The sequence below is a fragment of the Apteryx mantelli genome, chromosome 10 (assembly GCF_036417845.1).
Source record: "Apteryx mantelli isolate bAptMan1 chromosome 10, bAptMan1.hap1, whole genome shotgun sequence".
In the NCBI taxonomy this organism is placed as follows: Eukaryota; Metazoa; Chordata; class Aves; order Apterygiformes; family Apterygidae; genus Apteryx; species Apteryx mantelli.
In genome coordinates this window covers 2,285,511-2,303,821 of record NC_089987.1, presented here as the reverse complement: position 1 = coordinate 2,303,821, position 18,311 = coordinate 2,285,511, and the positions used below count along the sequence as shown (strand labels likewise).

General features: G+C 69.7%; 3 protein-coding genes across 6 annotated transcripts in view; 1 reads left to right on the top strand and 2 right to left on the bottom strand.

Moving 5' to 3' along the window:
- The window catches only part of ZFPM1 (zinc finger protein, FOG family member 1), a 39,151-nt gene extending 26,415 nt beyond the window's left edge, over positions 1–12,736 (top strand). For both annotated transcript variants that reach the window (XM_067302380.1, XM_067302381.1), the window contains exons 4-10: positions 4,171–4,304; positions 7,500–7,602; positions 8,274–8,483; positions 8,573–8,797; positions 9,117–9,212; positions 9,322–9,474; positions 10,371–12,736. In XM_067302380.1, coding sequence (XP_067158481.1) covers positions 4,171–4,304; positions 7,500–7,602; positions 8,274–8,483; positions 8,573–8,797; positions 9,117–9,212; positions 9,322–9,474; positions 10,371–12,652 — 3,203 coding nt within the window. In that variant the 3' untranslated portion in view covers positions 12,653–12,736. The remainder of the gene's footprint in view (positions 1–4,170; positions 4,305–7,499; positions 7,603–8,273; positions 8,484–8,572; positions 8,798–9,116; positions 9,213–9,321; positions 9,475–10,370) is intronic.
- Positions 12,737–15,488: 2,752 nt separating this feature from the next.
- LOC106491418 (lipid transferase CIDEC-like) lies at positions 15,489–17,634 on the bottom strand. 3 transcript variants are annotated; one of them, XM_067302378.1, is made up of 6 exons: positions 17,619–17,634; positions 16,944–17,016; positions 16,623–16,764; positions 16,390–16,539; positions 16,027–16,211; positions 15,489–15,927 (listed from the first exon to the last, which is right to left on the bottom strand). In XM_067302378.1, exons 2-6 carry the CDS (start codon positions 16,991–16,993, stop codon positions 15,729–15,731), a joined length of 726 nt encoding a protein of 241 aa, XP_067158479.1. In that variant the 5' UTR covers positions 16,994–17,016; positions 17,619–17,634; the 3' UTR covers positions 15,489–15,728. The 3 variants fall into 3 exon arrangements, with proteins under 3 accessions (XP_067158479.1, XP_067158480.1, XP_067158478.1); XM_067302379.1 differs by lacking the exon at positions 17,619–17,634 and adding an exon at positions 17,095–17,114; XM_067302377.1 differs by lacking the exon at positions 17,619–17,634 and having other exon boundaries at positions 16,390–16,764; positions 16,944–17,056.
- MVD (mevalonate diphosphate decarboxylase) overlaps positions 17,155–18,311 on the bottom strand; it is a 67,084-nt gene continuing 65,927 nt past the window's right edge. The window contains exon 10 of the mRNA XM_067302376.1: positions 17,155–17,208. Coding sequence (XP_067158477.1) covers positions 17,170–17,208 — 39 coding nt within the window. The 3' untranslated portion in view covers positions 17,155–17,169. The remainder of the gene's footprint in view (positions 17,209–18,311) is intronic.

Genomic DNA, 18,311 nt, shown 5'->3' with positions numbered 1-18,311 from the left:
CACTGAGCAATAAGCAGGGATTTACCCAGGAGGTTTAATTCCTCCTTGCACACCTCTTCGCCTTCTTGCTTCACCCGGCAGAGCCCGAGGAGGCACGTGGAGCACGTAGCCGCCGCCGCGGCGCTGCTGCTGGGACTGTGGCCCCCCCGGCAGCCCGTGCCCAGACCCCTCCGAGGTGACGGCCCGAGGGCAAGCCGAGCCGTGGCCCCCCCCTGCCCGCTCCTGATCGCCCCAGCTGGCTTTCCAGGAGGGAGCTCGGATGGCAGCCGTGCTTTTTCTCTTTCATTTATCAGCCGATGAACGGCAGCGGTGTGATGACAGGATTAATCTTTGCTCTCCAGCAGAGCTCAGGCTATTTCTTTGAAATCTCTCGATGAGGAGATAAGCGCAGAGCGCTGCGCCTAGGTGAGCGAGCGCGGTTATCCCACGGGCAAAAATAAGGGTGCAGGGAAGCAGTCCAGGCACCGGGCTGGTCCGGGGAGAGCCAGGCAGCTCCCTGCTCCCTGCCCTTGACCGCTGCGTGCTCCAAGGCGGCTGCATCCCGAGGTGCCGGCCCCGCCGCCGGGACCCGCCGCCCTCTCCAGCCCTGGGATGGCTCCGGGAAGCTCAGCAGGGCCAGGCCGGGCTGCCACAGGGATGGGAGACCCGGGGTTAGCGGTGTTCACGGGAGACCGTCCGTCTCCGGGATGCACCCCTGCCTCTTTGCAGCGCCCCAAAGCCTTTCCCTGGGGATGTTTCCAAGCCCTCCTAGATACTGAGGTCAGGGTGTTTTTTTCCGTATTACCATTACGTCCCGGCTGCCCACGCGCCCTGGCACTGCCGCTGCCACCCCCTCCCGCAGGGACGTCAGACCGGTCCGGCGTCGGCGGCAGACCGTGGCTCCCGGCCCTCCCCGGGAACGCGCCGGCTCTCTGCAGAGCCCTGCTGGGTCCCGCGCCGCGGTGCGAAGGGCAGCGGAGGGCGGTTAGGGCGGATGCAAAAGACGGTGCGCGCTGCCGCCGGCGGCCCCAGCAGGTGCAGCCGGCAAGGCCGAGCCTCCCGGCCCCGACCGCTGTTTTTTTCCCTCCTTCCTTTCTTTTTGCTGCTTCTCTTTGCAATCCAAAGCAAACAGCCCGATCCCTGCCCAATGTGGTTAATGATCTCGGAGATAGGAATTCCTGTGATAACTCCCGGGCCGGCTGGCAAGCCGGAGCCAATGGGGTGCCGCCTCGCCGGGAACCGATGGGGAGATTAGATAAATGGGAATTGTATTAACCTGCAGGGTGGTGAAACCGAGAGCCGGTGTCCCAGATCCTGCGGCGAGGGCAGCCCTGGAGGCGGCACGCACCCACGCGGGCACCCGCGGCGGAAGCGCGCGCGCATGGACTTTGCTCCGCCGCGCCGATCGGGGAGATTGCCGCGGCTATTAGCCAGCCGGGCCCGGCGCCGCCTCGCACCTCCCAGAGCCCCCGCGCCTCCAGGCCGGGCTCGGCTTCGAAAGCCCTGAAAATATAAATATGCAGCACTTCCGAGGCCTCCTCTTTTCCGGCTCGGTGTTATTTCCCCTGCGCCGTGCCCGGCTGGAGGAGGAGAAACACAGCAGTGCCGCCTGTTTATTTTGGAAATCACCCTTTTCCTCCTCTCCCCGGTGCCGCATGCCTGGTCGGTGCACGGTGCTGCGGGGCAGCGGCTCGTCCCGGGCTGCTGCTGCCTGTGCACCCCGCTCCCGGGGCAAAGCCGCCCTGGCCCGCTCCGAGGCCGGAGCATCCCGCGGAGGCGCTGGGCGGCGGGGCCGGCAGCGGCAGCACTATTTTTGTCCCCCTGTCTGGAACGGTTTTCTCTTTATCAGCGCCTGTGTGTTTTCTCTGCTGGGGATTGATACACAGAAGATGAAGTGCTCTGACATGGGAAGTGTCAGGCGAACGCTCTTATCTCGGAGACATGGTCTCCTGACCCAAACGCAGCTGATTACCAGTGAGACGTGGGGAAGGGGGGCAAAAGGGGGGGGGACAAGGGGAGAGGAGGTGGCAGTTGGGCTCGGACGGGGATGGGTTCCCAAAGAGCAGCCCGTTTCCTCCGGCGGCGCCGGCACCACACTCGACGGGCTGCTCAAATGAGCCCAGTGCCCGGAGCCCCGGGCAGGGCCACCCAGAGCCGGGTGCACCCGGGCAGAGGGGAGGACCTGCGGTCCCTGCTCGCTCGGGTAATGCACCGAGGTGTCGGGCACTGGTGCTTTGGGAATCAGGTGAAAGTCACTCATTGGAAATAATTTGGCGAGCAGAAAGATCGCAGGGTGAACACCAGCTTTTCCAGTGTGGTTAGCTCTGCAACCTGCCCAGCACGGTTCGGGCTGCAACCCTGGGTCTGGCCTGGCGGGGTTCGGGCTGCAGCCCTGAACTGCAACGTGCACCTTGCAAAGGTCTCTCCCCGCTGGGGTGCGGACGTGGGAATACCCCGTTTCGATCCCGCAGCCCCACTCAGCCCTGGGCCCTGGTTGCTGGCTGCATCGTGCGCAGGATCCCGGCCGCGTCCCGAGCCGCAGGGCAGAGCAGGGCTGGGTGGCCGTGCTCCCTCCCTGCCCTCCTGGCTCCCTCCCACCCATCGGGATCAGCTGCGGAGAGGGGCTGCTGCTGCCCCTTCTCACCATGAGGAGCAGCGGCGAAGGATTTGAGCCAGGAATGAATGCGACCGGCTCTTCAAAGGCCCCGGCTGTCATTAGCCGCGGGGTCCCCAGGGCGCCAGCAGCCCCTCCGGGAGCGGTGGCCGCGGCTCCGCCACCTCTGCCGTCCCCCTTCCTCCGCTGTTCCGGATCCGCTGCGAGGAAGAGCCGCCTTCCCGCAGGCCCGGTGCCACCAAAGACCCTTTCTGTGATCCGCCCGCCAGCGGATGGTGCTTTCCTCCGAGGGGCACCGGCAGCCCCCGTCTCCGCCGGGATGCGCACGGAGCCGCCGTCCCCGGGGCGGAGGAGGCTTCTCCCGCTGCGGACGGGGGGAGCCCGGGGCGGCAGCTCGGCCCGGCACAGCACGGAGCGGCAACCGCGGGTGCCTCCGGACCGCGCGCAACGCCCAGCGCTTCCCGTCGCTCACCTTAAATAACCCCGGCGCAGAGAGGATCCAGATGTCAGCCTGGCTAATAAACACATCAGATTTCAATCTCTGCAGCCATGGGATCGTTTTATCCTCCCTGCGTTTCTACTTCTGAAAGCAATTTGCCTTCAAACGAGCGAGCGGAGCCTCCTCCCCGCCCACAGGGTCCAGGCACCGGCTGCGTTGCGGCCGATGCCCTCGGAGGCCGGTGCCGCGGTCCGGGCGAGAGGAGCTGCATCCCCGGGATGAGCCCGCAAAACGGCGCCGGGGAAGGAGCCCGGGCTGCCGGGAGCCGTCGCAGCAGCGACCGAGGGAGACGCTGGGCTCCCCACACTGCTGCGAGTGGCCGAGGGCACCGATGAACCTGGCCGGGCAGCTCAGTGTCCGTGCGTCCGGCCGTCTCGCGGGCAGGTTCCCGGGGCCGCGGCGGTTCCCCGCTCCGGAGCGGCGTGGGGCGCGTGGAGCAGCCGGCATGCATACATCTGCGTATTGGTTACCTGCCATCTTATCTGCGCTCCGAAAGACAAAGGCACGGTTAAAACATTTTAGAGCAGCCTTCATAGCGTATTAACGTGTTATCTAACCCATTAAACCAGCGGCTTATCAGATCATCGGAGCCATTAAGGCCTGAAGCTGCCGCGACTTTGGGCGCTGGGATGGGAAGCGCTCCTTCCGCTGCGCCCCGGCGGCGTGCCGAGACCCCCCGGGAAGCGCCGGGGACGCGCCGCCAGCCCCGGCCACCCTCGGCCGCGGCGCGCGGGAGCTGCCGGGAGCTCGCCCGGGTTCGCCGCCGGCCGCCAGCGCAGCTCGAGGAGCTGCCCTGGGGCTCCCCCACCTTCGGCGACTCCGCGGTTGCGGCTGTTTTGTCCAGCTGTGGTTCGCTTTTCGCGCCATCCCCCCCCCCCAAAATCTGCACGAAACCCTCTCAAAGCCTCTTCCTCCCGCCGCCTCCTTCCAAGGTGCATCCGGGGATGCTGCGGTTAAAGCAGCGGCCGGGGGGGGGGGGAAGGTCTCCGAGCAAGGGGACCCCAAGGCGGTGGCTCGGCCCCTGCCCGGTCCCGCCGATGCCGGTCGGCGCCCTCACGCTCTCCCTGTCTCTCCGCAGATGAGCTGGAGCTGGCGGTGCTGGAGGGGGAGAGCCGCGTGCGGGCCCGGAGGAGCCTCCCGCAGGGCTTCTCCTGGGGGCCCTTCCAGGGCTCCGTCCACAGCGAGCCGGCGTCTCCGGGCCAGAACGAGACGGTAAGGAGCACCGCGGCGCTGGCCTCCGCGTGGAGCCGCAGGTCCCCAGGACCGGAGAGCCCTGCGCTCCCACCGGGAAGAGTTTGGGGAGAGGAAGCGGGTTTGGGGGGGCTTTTCCCTGCGGTGGCCGCGCTGTGCCCCAGCCCCGCGGAGCCGTGCCGTGGCCGGGCCCTTGGGACTCACTCCGCTGCGCCGACGCCTGGCTGCAATTCGGCTGCCGAAGCAGGTCTGCGGCTGCCGGCGCCCGAGCGCCGTGTTCGGTGTCCGCCCGCGGGAGCCCCCTGCTCCGTTAATCCCATTAATACCTATCGTGGCAGGGTGAGACCGCCGCCGCGCCAGGCTTGCGAAGCGCGGCTCCGCGCAGCCCCGCTGCTCTCTTTGGAAATCCCAGCCGCAGCCTCCTGCCTGCTGAGCCTCCCTTGAGCCACCGCCGCTGCCGGTCGGCCCCGGAGCGGCGGCGGGATCCCCTCCCACCACCCCTCGCCGGGGATGTGCAGGGGCTGCTCAGAGGAACGTGTCCCCTTGCAAAGGAGATCGGGGTGCAGGATTCCCAGGCGGAATTTGCGCCGCAGGCACTCCGGCTGTGCACACCCCGGCGCTGTGCCCGGAAAGCATCAGGCTCTGCCGCCTGCTGCGGAGGAGCAGGAGAGGAGGCAGTGCAGGGCACGAGGTGCAGGCAGCTGCAGCCGGTGCCATCGGCCGCGGGCGGCATTTCGGGCCGTGGGGATGACCGGAGCGACGCGGCAGGGCGAGGGGACGGGAGCCTTCAGCAGGGCCCGATTCCGGCAGGTTTAGTGCCTATTCTGCAGGGTTTTGCATCGTTTCTGTTGGAGCAAGGGCAAGCTCCGGCTGTCGGCAGTGGGGAGCACAGCCCGGCAGGAGCAGCCTTGGCCCGGTGCACTGCTGACCCGGGAGGCGACTGTCGGTGCGTCATTTCCCAGGCCCGGGCCAGGACGGCAGCACGCGTCCGTCTCGCCGGGGCAGGCTGACGGCTCAGCCTTCGGCGGTGCTTGGGTGGGAGACGGGGATTGCTGCAAAGACAGAGCGTGTGTGCATGCACGTGCATGTTTGCAAATGCTTGCACGCATGCGCACGCATCTGTGTGCATGCATGCGTGCATGCGCGTGCATAGGCAGATATACATGTATGTTAGCAGGGTGGCCGCGGGCCTCGCGTCCCGCACGAGGGATGCAGGCGGGCATTGCCTGGGCCGGTTGGGGCAGCATGCCCTGCCACGCGTCACGGGTCCTCACGGGGCTGCAGGGACGGCCACGTCCGCCCTGTCCATCCCCGAGCTCACAGAGTCCCGTCCCCCCCTCCCGAGCCGTACGAAGAGGGGGGAGCTCCAGCTGGGGGTCTCCGAGGCTGGAGGATCTTGCAGGAAGTCTTGGCTCCATCTCCACCTCCTCCTTTTCCCTCTCTCTCTCTCTCTCTCTCTCTCTCTCTTTTTTTTTAGCTCAGGCCGGTTTATCTTTGCCGAATTAAATCCTTGATTAACCCTTATCTGCCCAGTTTGGCTCCCTATCTCCCGGTTGGCGCCGTGTGTCCAGACACCCGGTACAGGATGATTGATTTCTTAAAGATATGCGCGGCTTTTTTCTGATACTTCATTTATTGTCTAAATATTTTTGCTCCCATTTCAGCAGCTCCCTTATCGAGCCGGGCTGATGATTCCCAGCCCTGCTTTTCTCCGCCGCTCGCCTCCCGCCCTATCTCTGCTTGGGGAACTGAGGAAGGAATCGCAGCTCCATCCCTGATACGGGCTGTCGCCCTTGGGTCCCTTCGCCTTTGTTGCTGGCGCGGGTGGGGGAGGCGAAGGAGGGCTCCCCCGAACGTCTGGCCGCGGCGGCCGTGGGGCGCTCGGCTCGCCGTCGCCCGGCTGCAGCCTCGGGGTCGTGCAGCTCGTCGGATATATGTTGGACATCGGTTTGGGGGCTCGGGAGCCGAATCCCCCATCCTGGGGCGTGGGTGGGGGGAATTGGGGATAGTGGGTGGCCTTAACTCGTTGCTGCAGGAGCATCGCTCTGCGCGTCCCCGAGGACGACGGGGGAGGCTCAGAGGTGTTTTAGCCCCGAGCCCGAGGGCTGAGGACTGACGGAGCTCGGGACGGTGGTGAGAGGGACCCTGGGCCGCCGGCTTGCAGCGCTGCTCTGCTGCCTGCACCGCCGGCCGCCTGCCCCGGCCCCGGACGGTGCCCGGCCGCGGCCGCCCCTGCCTCAGCGAGGCCGGGCAGCGAGGGCTCGCCGCTGCCCCAGATAACGGCGGCCCGGGCGGATGCGGCGCAGATAGGGTTTCCGATGGTTATCGGGGCCGGTTCAGCGCGGAGACACTGACCTCTTTGTTCGAGGGAAAACAAGGAAGGTTTCTCAGCGTGGGCTGGGGGCCGACGGCGGGAAGCGCGGCAGGGACGCTGCCAGCACGGCTGCGGCCGGGCAGCCGAGTGGGGACAGGCGCCCCGGCACGTGCGGGGTGACCCCCCCCCCCCCCCAGGGTGCACGGCAGAGGGTGCCGGGGGCTGCGGCACGGAGGGCATCCGCCGGCTGCACGGGGCTCCCGGAGCCTCCTCCGTCCGGGGACACCCCCAGCTCCCCCGTGCACGCAGCAAATCTGCGGACACGGTGGCAAAACCTCTGCAGAGCAGCCCAAACCGCCTCCCTGCCCCGAGGAAGGGCGCGGAGGGGCCGACGTTGCCTCCGGCATCCCGCTTTGCATCCCGGCGCGGCACCCTTCCGACGGAGCAGGCGGATCTCCGCACTGTCAGCCGCAGCGTGCGTGTGCGCGGGCGGGCGCTGCCGGCGTGTGCACCCGTGCGGCGTGCACGCGGGCGCACGTGTGCGCGTGTGCATGTGTGTGCGTGTGCGTGTGCGTGTGCGCGCGGGCGGTTTATCAAGCCGCGAGCACTCGGCTCCTCGCGGTGATAAGGCCTAAACCGGCTGAGACTGTCAGTCTGAGTTTGAGGGTTTAGAAATATTGGGACGAATAATTAGATTTCATATCGTTACCGCGGCAGCCATCGGAGGATCAGGCAGATTAATTTCCCCCCCCCCAACCCTTTGCTCTGCTCATTAATATTCATTAGCGGCGCCGGGAGGCAGCGCCGGGCTGGGGCTGGCACGGGCTCGGCGGGGAGGGCTGCGACCCTCGCGCGCCCGCTGCCCCGGCGCTCACCCGTCCCTGCCTTTCGGCCGTCGGCAGAGCCCGCCCGTGACGCTGGTGCTGGGAGACGAGAGCTGCTGGCTGTCCAGGCTGCCCCTCGTGCCCGCCGAGCCCGACGCCAACGCCGTCGTCTACAGCAAGGGTTGGTGTTTGCACCGCGCCGCCCCTCTCCGCCGGGCTCATCCCCCCCCCCCCAACGTTCCCGCGAGCCGGGCGCCGGGGCCGGCTGCAGGTGACGGCTTTGCCTGCGTCGGCGGCCGGGGAACCTGCAGCCCCGTCACCCCGTTTGGCAACGCGAAGCGTGGGGTGCTCCTTCTCCGGGCTCTTCCCCCCCCCCCCCCCCCGCCAATCCCCGGGGAGCAGCACCGGCACCGGCAGCTCCCGCGCTGCCCACCGAGGCGAGTCCGTGCCCAGCCAGGGCGGCGTCTCCCCCCGCCGCCTCGTTCCCCCTTTGCTGGGAGTCCCCTGGGCTTCCCCAGCATCCCAGCCTTCCCGGGCTGTTCCCTCCGGCTGGGGATGGGAGGCAGGAGGGACCCAGCACGCAGCAGCCGGTGCAAGCACTGGTGCGAGCCCTCCTGCAAGCGCCGGTGCAAGCCAGCGCCGGTGCAAAACTCAGCGCCAGCATCGCTGCAAACCTCGGCGCAAGCGTCGCTGCAGGCATGCGGCTGTGCCAGGCAGCGCGGCTCCGGCGCGGGCTGACACCGCCATCTCCAGGCGAGCCGGGGCTTCGGCACCGCCGGGCGAAAGCGCCCAGGCGCTGCTGGGGGCGGCGGGGGGGCCACCGCCGACCGCCGTCCCCTTGCCGCCCGCCAGACGAAGCCCTGTGGTGCAAGACCACGCGCGCCGTGCGGGAGGACGAGGCCGTGCGCGCCTTCGTCGTGGCCGAGCCCCAGGCCATCGCCAACCACGGGGCGAAAGCGGAGCCCGGCGACTCGCCCTACCCGGCCGCGCTGCGCTCAGACATCCAGCTCCTGCCGCAGCAAGCCGGCATGGCGGCCATCCTGGCCACGGCAGTGGTTAACAGTGAGTGTCTGGGGCCGGGCGGTGGGACCGGGCGAGGGGGCCTGTCCCGCTGCCCCCATCCCATCCCACCCATCCTGTCCCCTCCGCAGAGGACGTCTTCCCCTGCAAGGACTGCGGCATCTGGTACCGGAGCGAGCGCAACCTGCAAGCGCACCTGATGTACTACTGCGCCAGCCGCCAGAGCGCCGCCTCGCCCGCCCTCGACGAGAAGCCCAAGGAGACCTACCCCAACGAGCGCGTCTGCCCCTTCCCCCAGTGCAAGAAGAGCTGCCCCAGCGCCAGCTCCCTCGAGATCCACATGCGCAGCCACAGCGGTACGGCGCGGCGCGGCGCGGCACGGCACGGCGCGGGGGACGCCCAGCCCCCATGCGGGCACCCGGCCCGATGGAGCGGCAGCGGGGCTGCTCGCCCCCAGCGCAGTCACCGGTTTAGATGAGGCTCTCGCCCAGTTGGGTTACTGGTTTGGGGCAGCCCCCCCTGCCCCTGCGAGCTGGCGCCCGCTCGCGGATCTGCCCCCGTCTCCCGCGTGGCCACCCTGGGACGGGGGACGTGCCCAGAGCGCTGCCGCCACGGTGCCCCGCCGGCCGGCCGCCTTTCCCGTGGCACTGACGCGTCCGCCTGTCCGTCTTGCAGGGGAGAGGCCGTTCGTCTGCCTGATCTGCCTGTCGGCCTTCACCACGAAAGCCAACTGCGAGCGTCACCTGAAGGTGCACACGGACACGCTGAACGGTGAGTGAGCCCTGCCCGGCGTCCCCGCGGGCACCGTCCCCGCCGGGGCGGCCGTGCCACCGGGCCTGCGGCTCCCCGCTGACGCCCGCGCCGCGGCCCCCCCTCGCAGGCGTCTGCCACAGCTGCGGCTTCATCTCCACCACGCGGGACATCCTCTACAGCCACCTGGTCACCAACCACATGATCTGCCAGCCGGGCTCCAAGGGCGAGGTGTACTCGCCGGGGCCACCGACCCTGCCCGCCGCCAAACCCCTCGCCCCGGGTGAGTACGTGGGGCAGGGACACCTTCCCCCCGCAAGGTGCCAGGGTGCTGGCGTGTCCCATGTCCCCTCTTGCAAGGTGCCAGGGTGCTGGTGTGGCCCGTGTCCCCCCTTGCAAGGTGCCAGGGTGCTGGCGTGTCCCATGTCCCCCCTTGCAAGGTGCCAGGGTGCTGGCGTGTCCCGTGTCCCCCCTTGCAAGGTGCTGGGGTGCTGGCATGGTGCGTGTCCCCCTTGCAAGGTGCCGGGGTGCTGGTGTGGCCCGTGTCCCCCTTGCAAGGTGCTGGGGTGCTGGCATGTCCCATGTCCCCCCTTGCAAGGTGCCAAGGTGCTGGTGTGGCCTGTGCTGCCCCTTGCAAGGTGCCGGGGTGATGGCATGGTGCGTGTCCCCCCTTGCAAGGTGCCAGGGCGCTGGCGTGTCCCATGCTCCCTCTTGCAAGGTGCCAAGGTGCTGGTGTGGCCCGTGTCCCCCCTTGCAAGGTGCCAGGGTGCTGGTGTGGCCTGTGCTGCCTCTTGCAAGGTGCCAAGGTGCTGGTGTGGCCCGTGTCCCCCCTTGCAAGGTGCCAGGGTGCTGGCATGGTGCGTGTCCCCCCTTGCAAGGTGCTGGGGTGCTGGCATGGCCCGTACTGCCCCTTGCAAGGTGCCAGGGTGCTGGTGTGGCCCGTGTCCCCCCTTGCAAGGCGCCGGCGTGCTGGCGTGGCGCGTCTCCCCTTGCAAGGCACCGGGGTGCTGGCATGGCACGTGTCCCCCATTGCAAGGTGCCGGGGTGCTGGTGTTGCCCGTGTCCCCTCTTGCAAGGTGCCGGGGTGCTGGTGTGGCCCGTGTCCCCTCTTGCAAGGTGCCGGGGTGCTGGCGTGGCCTGTGCCGCCGCGGTGACGCCGGCACCTCTCTCCCCCGGCAGGGCTGAGCCAGCCGAACAACCCGCCGGTGCTGAAGTGCAGCCTGCCGGGCTTCCTGGCCGAGGGGCTGCCGGCGCTGCCGCCCCACGTGGTGCTGCACGGCCCGCTGCCCGCCGTGCTGCCGGCCCCCGACGCCCAGCCGGCCCCCGCGCCGCCGCAGCCCGCCTCGCCGCCCGCCGGCACCCTCTCGCCGCCCGCCGAGGCGCCCAACGGCGAGCCCAGGGCCCCCGCCGCCGACGGGCCTTCCTCCGCCTCCTCCTCCTCCTCCTCCTCCTCGGCCGAGCCCGCGCCGCCCGTCCGCGTCAAGGAGGAGCCCGCCGACAGCCCAGCCGGCGAGGCGGAGGCGCCGAAAAGCAGCGCCCGAGCGGAGCCGGCCGGCAGCCCCGGCTCGGAGCCGGACGCCGGCTCCCGGACCTCTTCTCCCCGCAGCCTGCACTCGGGCAAGGTGAAGTCGGAGCTGGCGAGCCCCACGCCGGGCTCCAGCCCGGTGCCCAGCGAGCCGGGCACGGGAACGGCCGGCGGCACCGTCTTCCTGCCCCAGTACCTGTTCGGGCACGAGGCGGCGGTGGTGCCGCAGGCCTCGGAGATCCTGGCCAAGATGTCGGAGCTGGTGCACAGCCGGCTGAAGCAGGGCCACGGCGCGGTGCCGCCGGGCCTCTACGCCGGCGCCCCGGTGCCCAAGGGCGCCACGTGCTTCGAGTGCGAGATCACCTTCAACAACATCAACAACTACTACGTGCACAAGCGCCTCTACTGCTCCAGCCGCCACCTGGCCGAGGACGGCCCGCCGGGGGCCCGCAAGCCCAAGGCGCCCGCCGCGGCGCCCAAGGGGGCCGGGCCGGGCGAGGGGCCGGGCGACGGGGACGGGGGCCGCGCCGCCACGCCGCCGGAGCCCCGGGCGGAGGCGAAGGCGGAGGAGGGCCGCGGCAAAGCGGGCTCGCCGGAGGCGTCGGACGGGGCGGCGGGGCGCTGCAGCGAGGACAGCCAGAGCCCCGGCAGCTCGGTGGACGAGGGGGACGAGGACCCCAGCAAGACGCTGTGCGAGGCGTGCAACATCCGCTTCAGCCGCCACGAGACCTACGTGGTGCACAAGCGCTTCTACTGCGCCTCGCGCCACGACCCGCCGCTGCGCCGCCCCAGCGCCGCCAAGGTGCCCTTCGTGCCCCAGCCCCTCCGCACCCGCAAGCGCCGCAAGCTCTACGAGATCCACGGGGCGCCGCCGGCTGCCGCGCGCCGCCCGCCCGAGCTCCCGGCACCCGCGGTGGCGGCCGTGCACGCCGAGCCACCGCCGGCACCCACCGCCAAGGCGCCCGCCCCGTCGCCCAGCTCCAGCCCCGACGCCGACGGCCCCATCGACCTGAGCAAGAAGCCGCGGCTGCAGCAGGGCGAAGCGACGGCGGCGGCGACGGCGGTGGCGGTGGCGATGGCGGCCCCGCTGCTGCCGCTGGCCGACTACCACGAGTGCACCGCCTGCCGCGTCAGCTTCCACAGCCTCGACGGCTACCTGGCGCACAAGAAGTACTACTGCCCCGCCACGCCGCTGCAGCCCGGCGCCCTGGAGCACCTGCAGAAGATCAAGGGCGCCGTGCTGCAGGGCCGCCGCAGCCCCGGCAGGGAGGACGCCAAAGCGGAGAAGGCGGCAGTGGCGGCGGCACCGTCGGCCAGTCCGGGGCTGCCCGCCGGCAAGGCGCTGGCCCCGCCGCCCGCCTACCCCTGCGCCGCCGGCGGGGACGGGCTGCAGCGGTACGCCAAGGGCGCCAAGGGGCCGCTCTCCGTCTGCCCCTACTGCCCGCTCAACGGGGCCGTCAAGGGAGACCTCGCCGAGCACTTCCGCAGCGCCCACGGGCTCTTCGTGGCCAAGCCGGCGGTGGCCCCCGACGCGCCGGCGCCCGGCAGGACGCCCGAGCCCCCGCCGCCCTCCTCCTCCTCCTCCTCCTCCTCCTCCTCCTCCTCCTCGCCGCCCCGGCCGCCGGCCCGCCTCCGCAAGGACAGCCTCAACGGCCGGGAGGCCGACGGCAGCCCCCGGCCCCCGGCCTCGCCGCGGCCCCCCGCCTCGCCGGCCGCCCCCGAGGCGCCGCGCGAGCCGGGCCGCCGGCCCCCCACGCCGCCCGCCTGCACGGACAAGGGCGTGCAGACGCCGCCGGCCAAGGCGGTGCCGGGCGCCGTGCCCAACGGCAACCACCGCTACTGCCGCCTCTGCAACATCAGGTTCAGCAGCCTCTCCACCTTCATCGCCCACAAGAAGTATTACTGCTCCTCCCACGCGGCCGAGCACGTCAAATAAGCCCCCCACCGCCGCCGCCGGCACCGGTTCGCCCGCCGGGGGATGCCGCGGGCAGGGATGCAGCGGGCGGGCGGATGGATGGGGAGAGCCCGGGACCTCGTGTCTGCATCTGTTGGTTGTGTATTTATAAAGGAAATGCGGCACACGCACACGCACCCCCGCGCACACCCCGTGCCAGCTTTGCAGCCGTGGGGGGGGGGGCCGACCCCGGCTCGCCACCTTCCGCACGGACCTAGGGGCCGCGGGGTGCCCGCGCAGCACCCCCGCCCCTCGCCCCAGCCTGCTGCGGGGGCTCCTCGCCGGCTCCGGCCCCCTGCCGCCCTGGGGCGGGTGATGCGGGGAAACTGAGGCACGGCCCCGGCGGGCACCCCCTGCCCCACGGCGAGGGCGGGGGGGGGTGTCCCCCAAACAGACACTACAGGGAGGGGGACGGGCTCGGGGAAGCAGGGGGGGACGGGGTTGTGCCAGGGAGCCCCGGGAAGCGTGTGCGTGCGTGTGCGTGTCCCTGTCCCTCCACCCCCCCCCCCCCCATCCCCCCCCCCCGGTCGATGGTCTGGTGGGTCGGAGCGCCCGGCCGTGGAGTGGCCCCTGGAACAAGACAGCACTGAAGCCGAGAATGAAGCTACCCTGGGAATCGTGTGTATAAGTGTGTACAGAAATAAATATGTCTAATAAAGCCGGGCTGCGCCTCGGTGCGGGGGGGGGGGGGGGGGGACCTGTCCCCCGCAGGGTGACGCTGCGGGCCAGGCCGTGCGTCCGGCGCTGGCGCAGGGGGTGCAACCCGCCTGCACCCCGGCTGCGGGCCCTGCCCGGGGACGGGGACACTGGGCCCGTGTAGTTGGCGTGTGCGGCCACGGGGTGGCAGGGACAGCCTGCAAACGGTGGGGCCGAGCGCAGCGTCCCTGCCACCCATGCGTGCCCTGCATCTGTGCCACCCTGTCTCCTGTGCATGCCATGCATCTGTGCCACCCTGTCATCTATATCTGCACCATATCTGTGACACCCTGTCACCCATATCTGCGACACCCTGTCCGCTGTGCATGCTGTGCATCTCTGCCACCCTCCTTGTCACCCATGCATGCCGTGCATCTCTGCCACCTTCCCTGTCACCTGTATATGCCACATACCTGTGACGCCCTGTCCCCTGTGCATGCTGTGCATCTCTGCCACCCTCCTTGTCACCCATGCATGCCGTGCATCTCTGCCACCTTCCCTGTCACCCATATACACCACATATCTGTGCCACCCAGCCTGGCCGTGCATTCGGGGCCCGCCAGCACGGGCTGGGGCACACACGGCAGGCGTTCCCTGCCACCGTGGGTCGAACGGGGCCGATGGCAGCTGCCAGCACCTGGACCCCCCCGCAGCAGGTGCTGGGACCAGTGCTGATGACTCATTAATTATCTGCCTAATGAAGAGCCCCAGGCTGAAATGAGCCGCAGCTGGGTTGCATTGCCCAGCAGCCGGCTCCCATCTCGGCCGCCCGTCCCGGCACACGAGAGGGTTCCCGCATTTTAGGGCTGTTTTCTGGCTGTAACCACCAGCCGCTACAGCCAGCGAGCTCTGGGAGGGCCGGTGAGTTTTGGGTGCCCGAGCACCCCATGAGCATCCCCCTGCGGGTGCTGGGGGCCGGCTGCCACCGCGTAACCCTGGCCCTGAGCACCGCGGGCAGGCAGCGGAGCTGGGAAACCAGCGGCTCCCGGCGCAGGCTTGTATTTCGGAGACCCGACCTGGGCTCTCCGTCCCCCACCGTGACCCGGTGCCAGGCCGATCAGGGGCAGGCCCAGCCGTGGCCCCTCCGCCCGCCAGGTCACCGTAACCCCCTAATTAACCCACGCGCTGTTTTGCTGCCGAGTTGGAGCCGCGGGGGTGTTTGTTTCCCGCGGTCCCGCGCAGCGGCCGCCCCCGCCGCGTTGCAGGTGGCGTGCCAGGGGCCACGTGGCACGGCTGGGGCCGTGGGGTGGCACCGGCTGCAGGAATGGGGTTGTGCAAGGCCCCGGCTGTGCTCGCTTCCACGAGTCGTGCCAACAGGGCTTGGCTCCCCCAGCCACGCACCAGCCAGGGAAAAGGGCCGTGGCTCTGCCGAAAAGGGGACATGGGTGCTTTCCTCCGTGCGGCCCCTGCTCCGGGTGCCCAAGCTGGACCAAGGGGACGGTTCAGACCTTGCAGCGGCACCGATTCCTGCAGGTAACACCCGGCTGTGCAGCAGGGCTGCAGCCGGCACGTAAATCCCTCCAGGCAAAGCAGTGAAGTCAGCGTTGTGCCGGGGGGGGGGAAGCACAGCTGTGTGTGGGGGGGGTGTAATGTACCCCCGGCCCCCACGGGCAAGGACAGGCCACTTTGCACCATCCCTGGGAAAGGGGGTGGCGTGGCACCCACCCCCCTCCCCGAGCAGGAGGGCTCAGCCCCGTGGCCTGCCTGGTGCTGGGGGCGGCGGGCAGCCCCCGTTCACCCCGAGCCAGCTGTAATTGCAGGCAGAAGTGCAAAGGCAACAGCTCCCCGGCTGCCTCTTGCGACAGGCTCCCGGCGCGCATGTGCTCTTGCAACACGGCGCAGCGCAGCCCCGGGTCTGGCGCCAAGTAGGGCTGCGCCGCGGGGTGCGAGGGGGTGGCCCGGGCCATCAGCGCTGCCCCTGCTCCCCACGGCAGGGCAGGCTGAGCCGAGCCCCAGCTCAGGAGCAGGGCAGGACACGGAGGAGGTCAATCCATGCACCGCCCCAGGAAGGTCACTGCCAGCAGGATGGGGGCCTCCTCCAGGCACAGCAGGAGGCAGAGCCCCTGCAGAAGAAGGGACACAGACCAGGGGACACCGCTGGCTGGAGTACAGAGAGCTTTACTTAAATATATTTACAGAGTAGCAGACACCACAGAGAAGACCTGGCCGCATTTGGCCAGCAACGTGCAAGGGAGAAGCATCCAGGCAGATCCCAGCTGCCCTGGTTGCACCAAGCCAGGGGGTAGGGAAAGGGGTGCGGGTGCCACGGTGGGGTGCGAGCAGCCTCCCCGTGTGCATTGACCTAGGAGGGATGGGACGTGCATCCCCGGGGCGCGCGCAGAGGGGCCGCGGCGCGGAGCCCTCATTGCAGCGTCTTCCTGCGGGGCAGCGGCGGGAGGCTGCGGGGCAGCGGCAGGAGGCTCTGCAGGGCCGGGGCGCTCTCCACGTGCTCCTCCTTGGGCTCCTCCGTGGCGTCCAGGAGCTGCTGCATGTAGCAGGAGGTGCCCAGCAGCACGTGGCCCGTGGCCTGCATGGTGAAGAGTGTCCAGCGCAGAGCTTCCCTGCACGGGGACGAGGTGGGTGAGCATCCCTCCTTGCACCCGCCCCGGCTGGCCGCCCATCACGGCCCTCCCAGGCCACCCCAGCCCTCCAGGACTCACTTCATGAGCCGCTTGGCCCCGTAGCAGCGCAGGTCGTAGGACATACTGTAGGTGCCGTAGAGGGTGGCTTTGACGTTGAGGCAGCCCAGGTCCTTGGGGCTGGTCTTGTAGAGGTCGAAGGTGATGCAGGCCACGTCGATCCTGCGGCGCGGCTTGTGGGACAGGCTCAGCTGGTAGCCCGGTGTCTAGGGCAGAGCAGTCCCCGGGTTATGGGGCAGTGTTGCCTCCTCCTAGAGGACCCCCAGCCTGCCCGGTACCTCCCAGCCAGCATCGCAGCAGCTGGCAGTTCCCAGGGCAGGATACAGCCCCACTAAACGGGGCTCCTGCCCACCCCAGGACCCCGTCCCAAGGTTGGGCACTCACCTTGGAGGCGCACCACGTCTGCCCCTTGCTCAGGGCCATGAGCACCGTGCCCTCCTCCAGCGTCTGGAAGAAAGCCTCCGTCTCCACGGCCGTGCCGTCCTCGTCCAGGACCAGGGAGACGGGCCCCGGCGCGAGCAGGGCGCTCTCAACCTGCAAGGGGTGATGGTGATGGGCAGGGGGCCCGGCCAGGCGGACATCCCTGCCAGACGGCAGCCAGGCGGCCCCCGGCTCACCTGGCACAGCAGCTCGGCGAGGCTCCGTGCCATGACGCCCTTGCGCAGGCTGCGGTCCCAGTTGCAGACGCGGTAGGGCCGGGGCCGCGGCGCCGGGCTCGACAGCAGCTGCTGGGTCATGGAGGCGCTGGCAGAGACGCATCTGGGGAGGGATGGAGGGATCAGGGGGGCTTCCGAGGCCACCGCCAGCCCCAGGCGGTGCCATCCCCCCCAAGCCATCACTGGGGACCAGCACATCCAATCCAGGGGCCAAGAAGTGCCAAAGCAGGGAGGGCTCCAATGTCCCCCCCCCCCGGGCTGGGGCCTCCCCACGGCACTTACTTGGAGATGGGGTCAGCTAGGCGCAAACTCAGGGACTTGGCGTAATCCATCTCGGCAAGGAACACGGTCGAACCTGCCAGGAGGGAAGGAGTCAGCCCTGGGCAGCAGCGTCCTCCAGCCCCTCACCACCCCCAAGGAGACCCCTTCCCACCAGCCCTGCACCCGCAGCACCTTCCCACCCTTGGCCCCGGCGCGGTGGTGAGCCAGCGCCCCGGCACGGCCGCCTTTACGCAGGGGCTGCGCCTGCCCTTTGGCCGGGGCCAGGCTGGGGGCAGCAGCCGTGACAAACTCTGCCAGCCGGGCTCTTGCGCAAAGCGGCACGTGGGCTCCTGAGTCAGCGCTGGAGCAAAGGTGAGACGCAGACACGGGGCAGCACCTTTGCCCAGGCCTCTTCGGGGAGGGAAGCAACGGGGTCAGAGGCACCCAGGATGGCTCCAACCCCTGTCCCACCCTCATGGCTCCAGGGCCGGCTCCAACATCCCCATCCCCATCCCCATCCCCATCCCCATCCCCATCCCCATCCCCATCCCCATCCCCATCCCCATCCCCATCCCCATCCCCATCCCCATCCCCATCCCCATCCCCATCCCCATCCCCATCCCCATCCCCATCCCCATCCCCATCCCCATCCCCATCCCCATCCCCATCCCCATCCCCATCCCCATCCCCACTCACCTCCAGCAGGCACCAAACCCTCTGCACTGGCTGTTCCCATTCACCCCCCTCACCTTATATACCTGCCACCCACCGGCTCCACCCCCCCAGGCCCCGCCCCTGCTGCCTGAGCCAATCCCCTCCTGGCCAACTGGCACAGGGGGTGGAGCCAGCCCAGGGGGGCGTGGCCAGCCTGGCACTCCTGCCCTGCTGCAAAGGGCAAGGAGCGAGCACCTCCCGGTGCCCCGAGCAAGTGTCCTCCCGGGCCACCCTGAGCGAGCACCCTAGAGCCCACCCTGAGCGAGCATCCTCCCGGGCTGCGCCGAGCGAGCATCCTCCAGGTGCCCCGTGCGAGCATCCTCCCGGGCTGCGCCGAGCGAGCATCCTCCAGGTGCCCCGTGCGAGCATCCTCCCGGGCTGCCCCGTGTGAGCATCCTCCAGGTGCCCCGTGCCAGCATCCTCCCGGGCTGCCCCGTGTGAGCATCCTCCAGGTGCCCCTGTGCGAGCAGCCTCCAGGTGCCCCGTGCCAGCACCCTCCTGGGCTGCCCTGTTCCAGCATCCTCCCTGTGCCCCAAGTGAGCATCCTCCAGCCTGACCTGTGTGAGCTCCCTGCAGGCTGCCCCAAGCAAGCTCCCTCCCTGCGCCCCAAGCAATAATCCCTGAGCAAGCACCCTTGAAGTGCCCCGGGAGAGGGAGTGTCCTCTGGGCCACCCC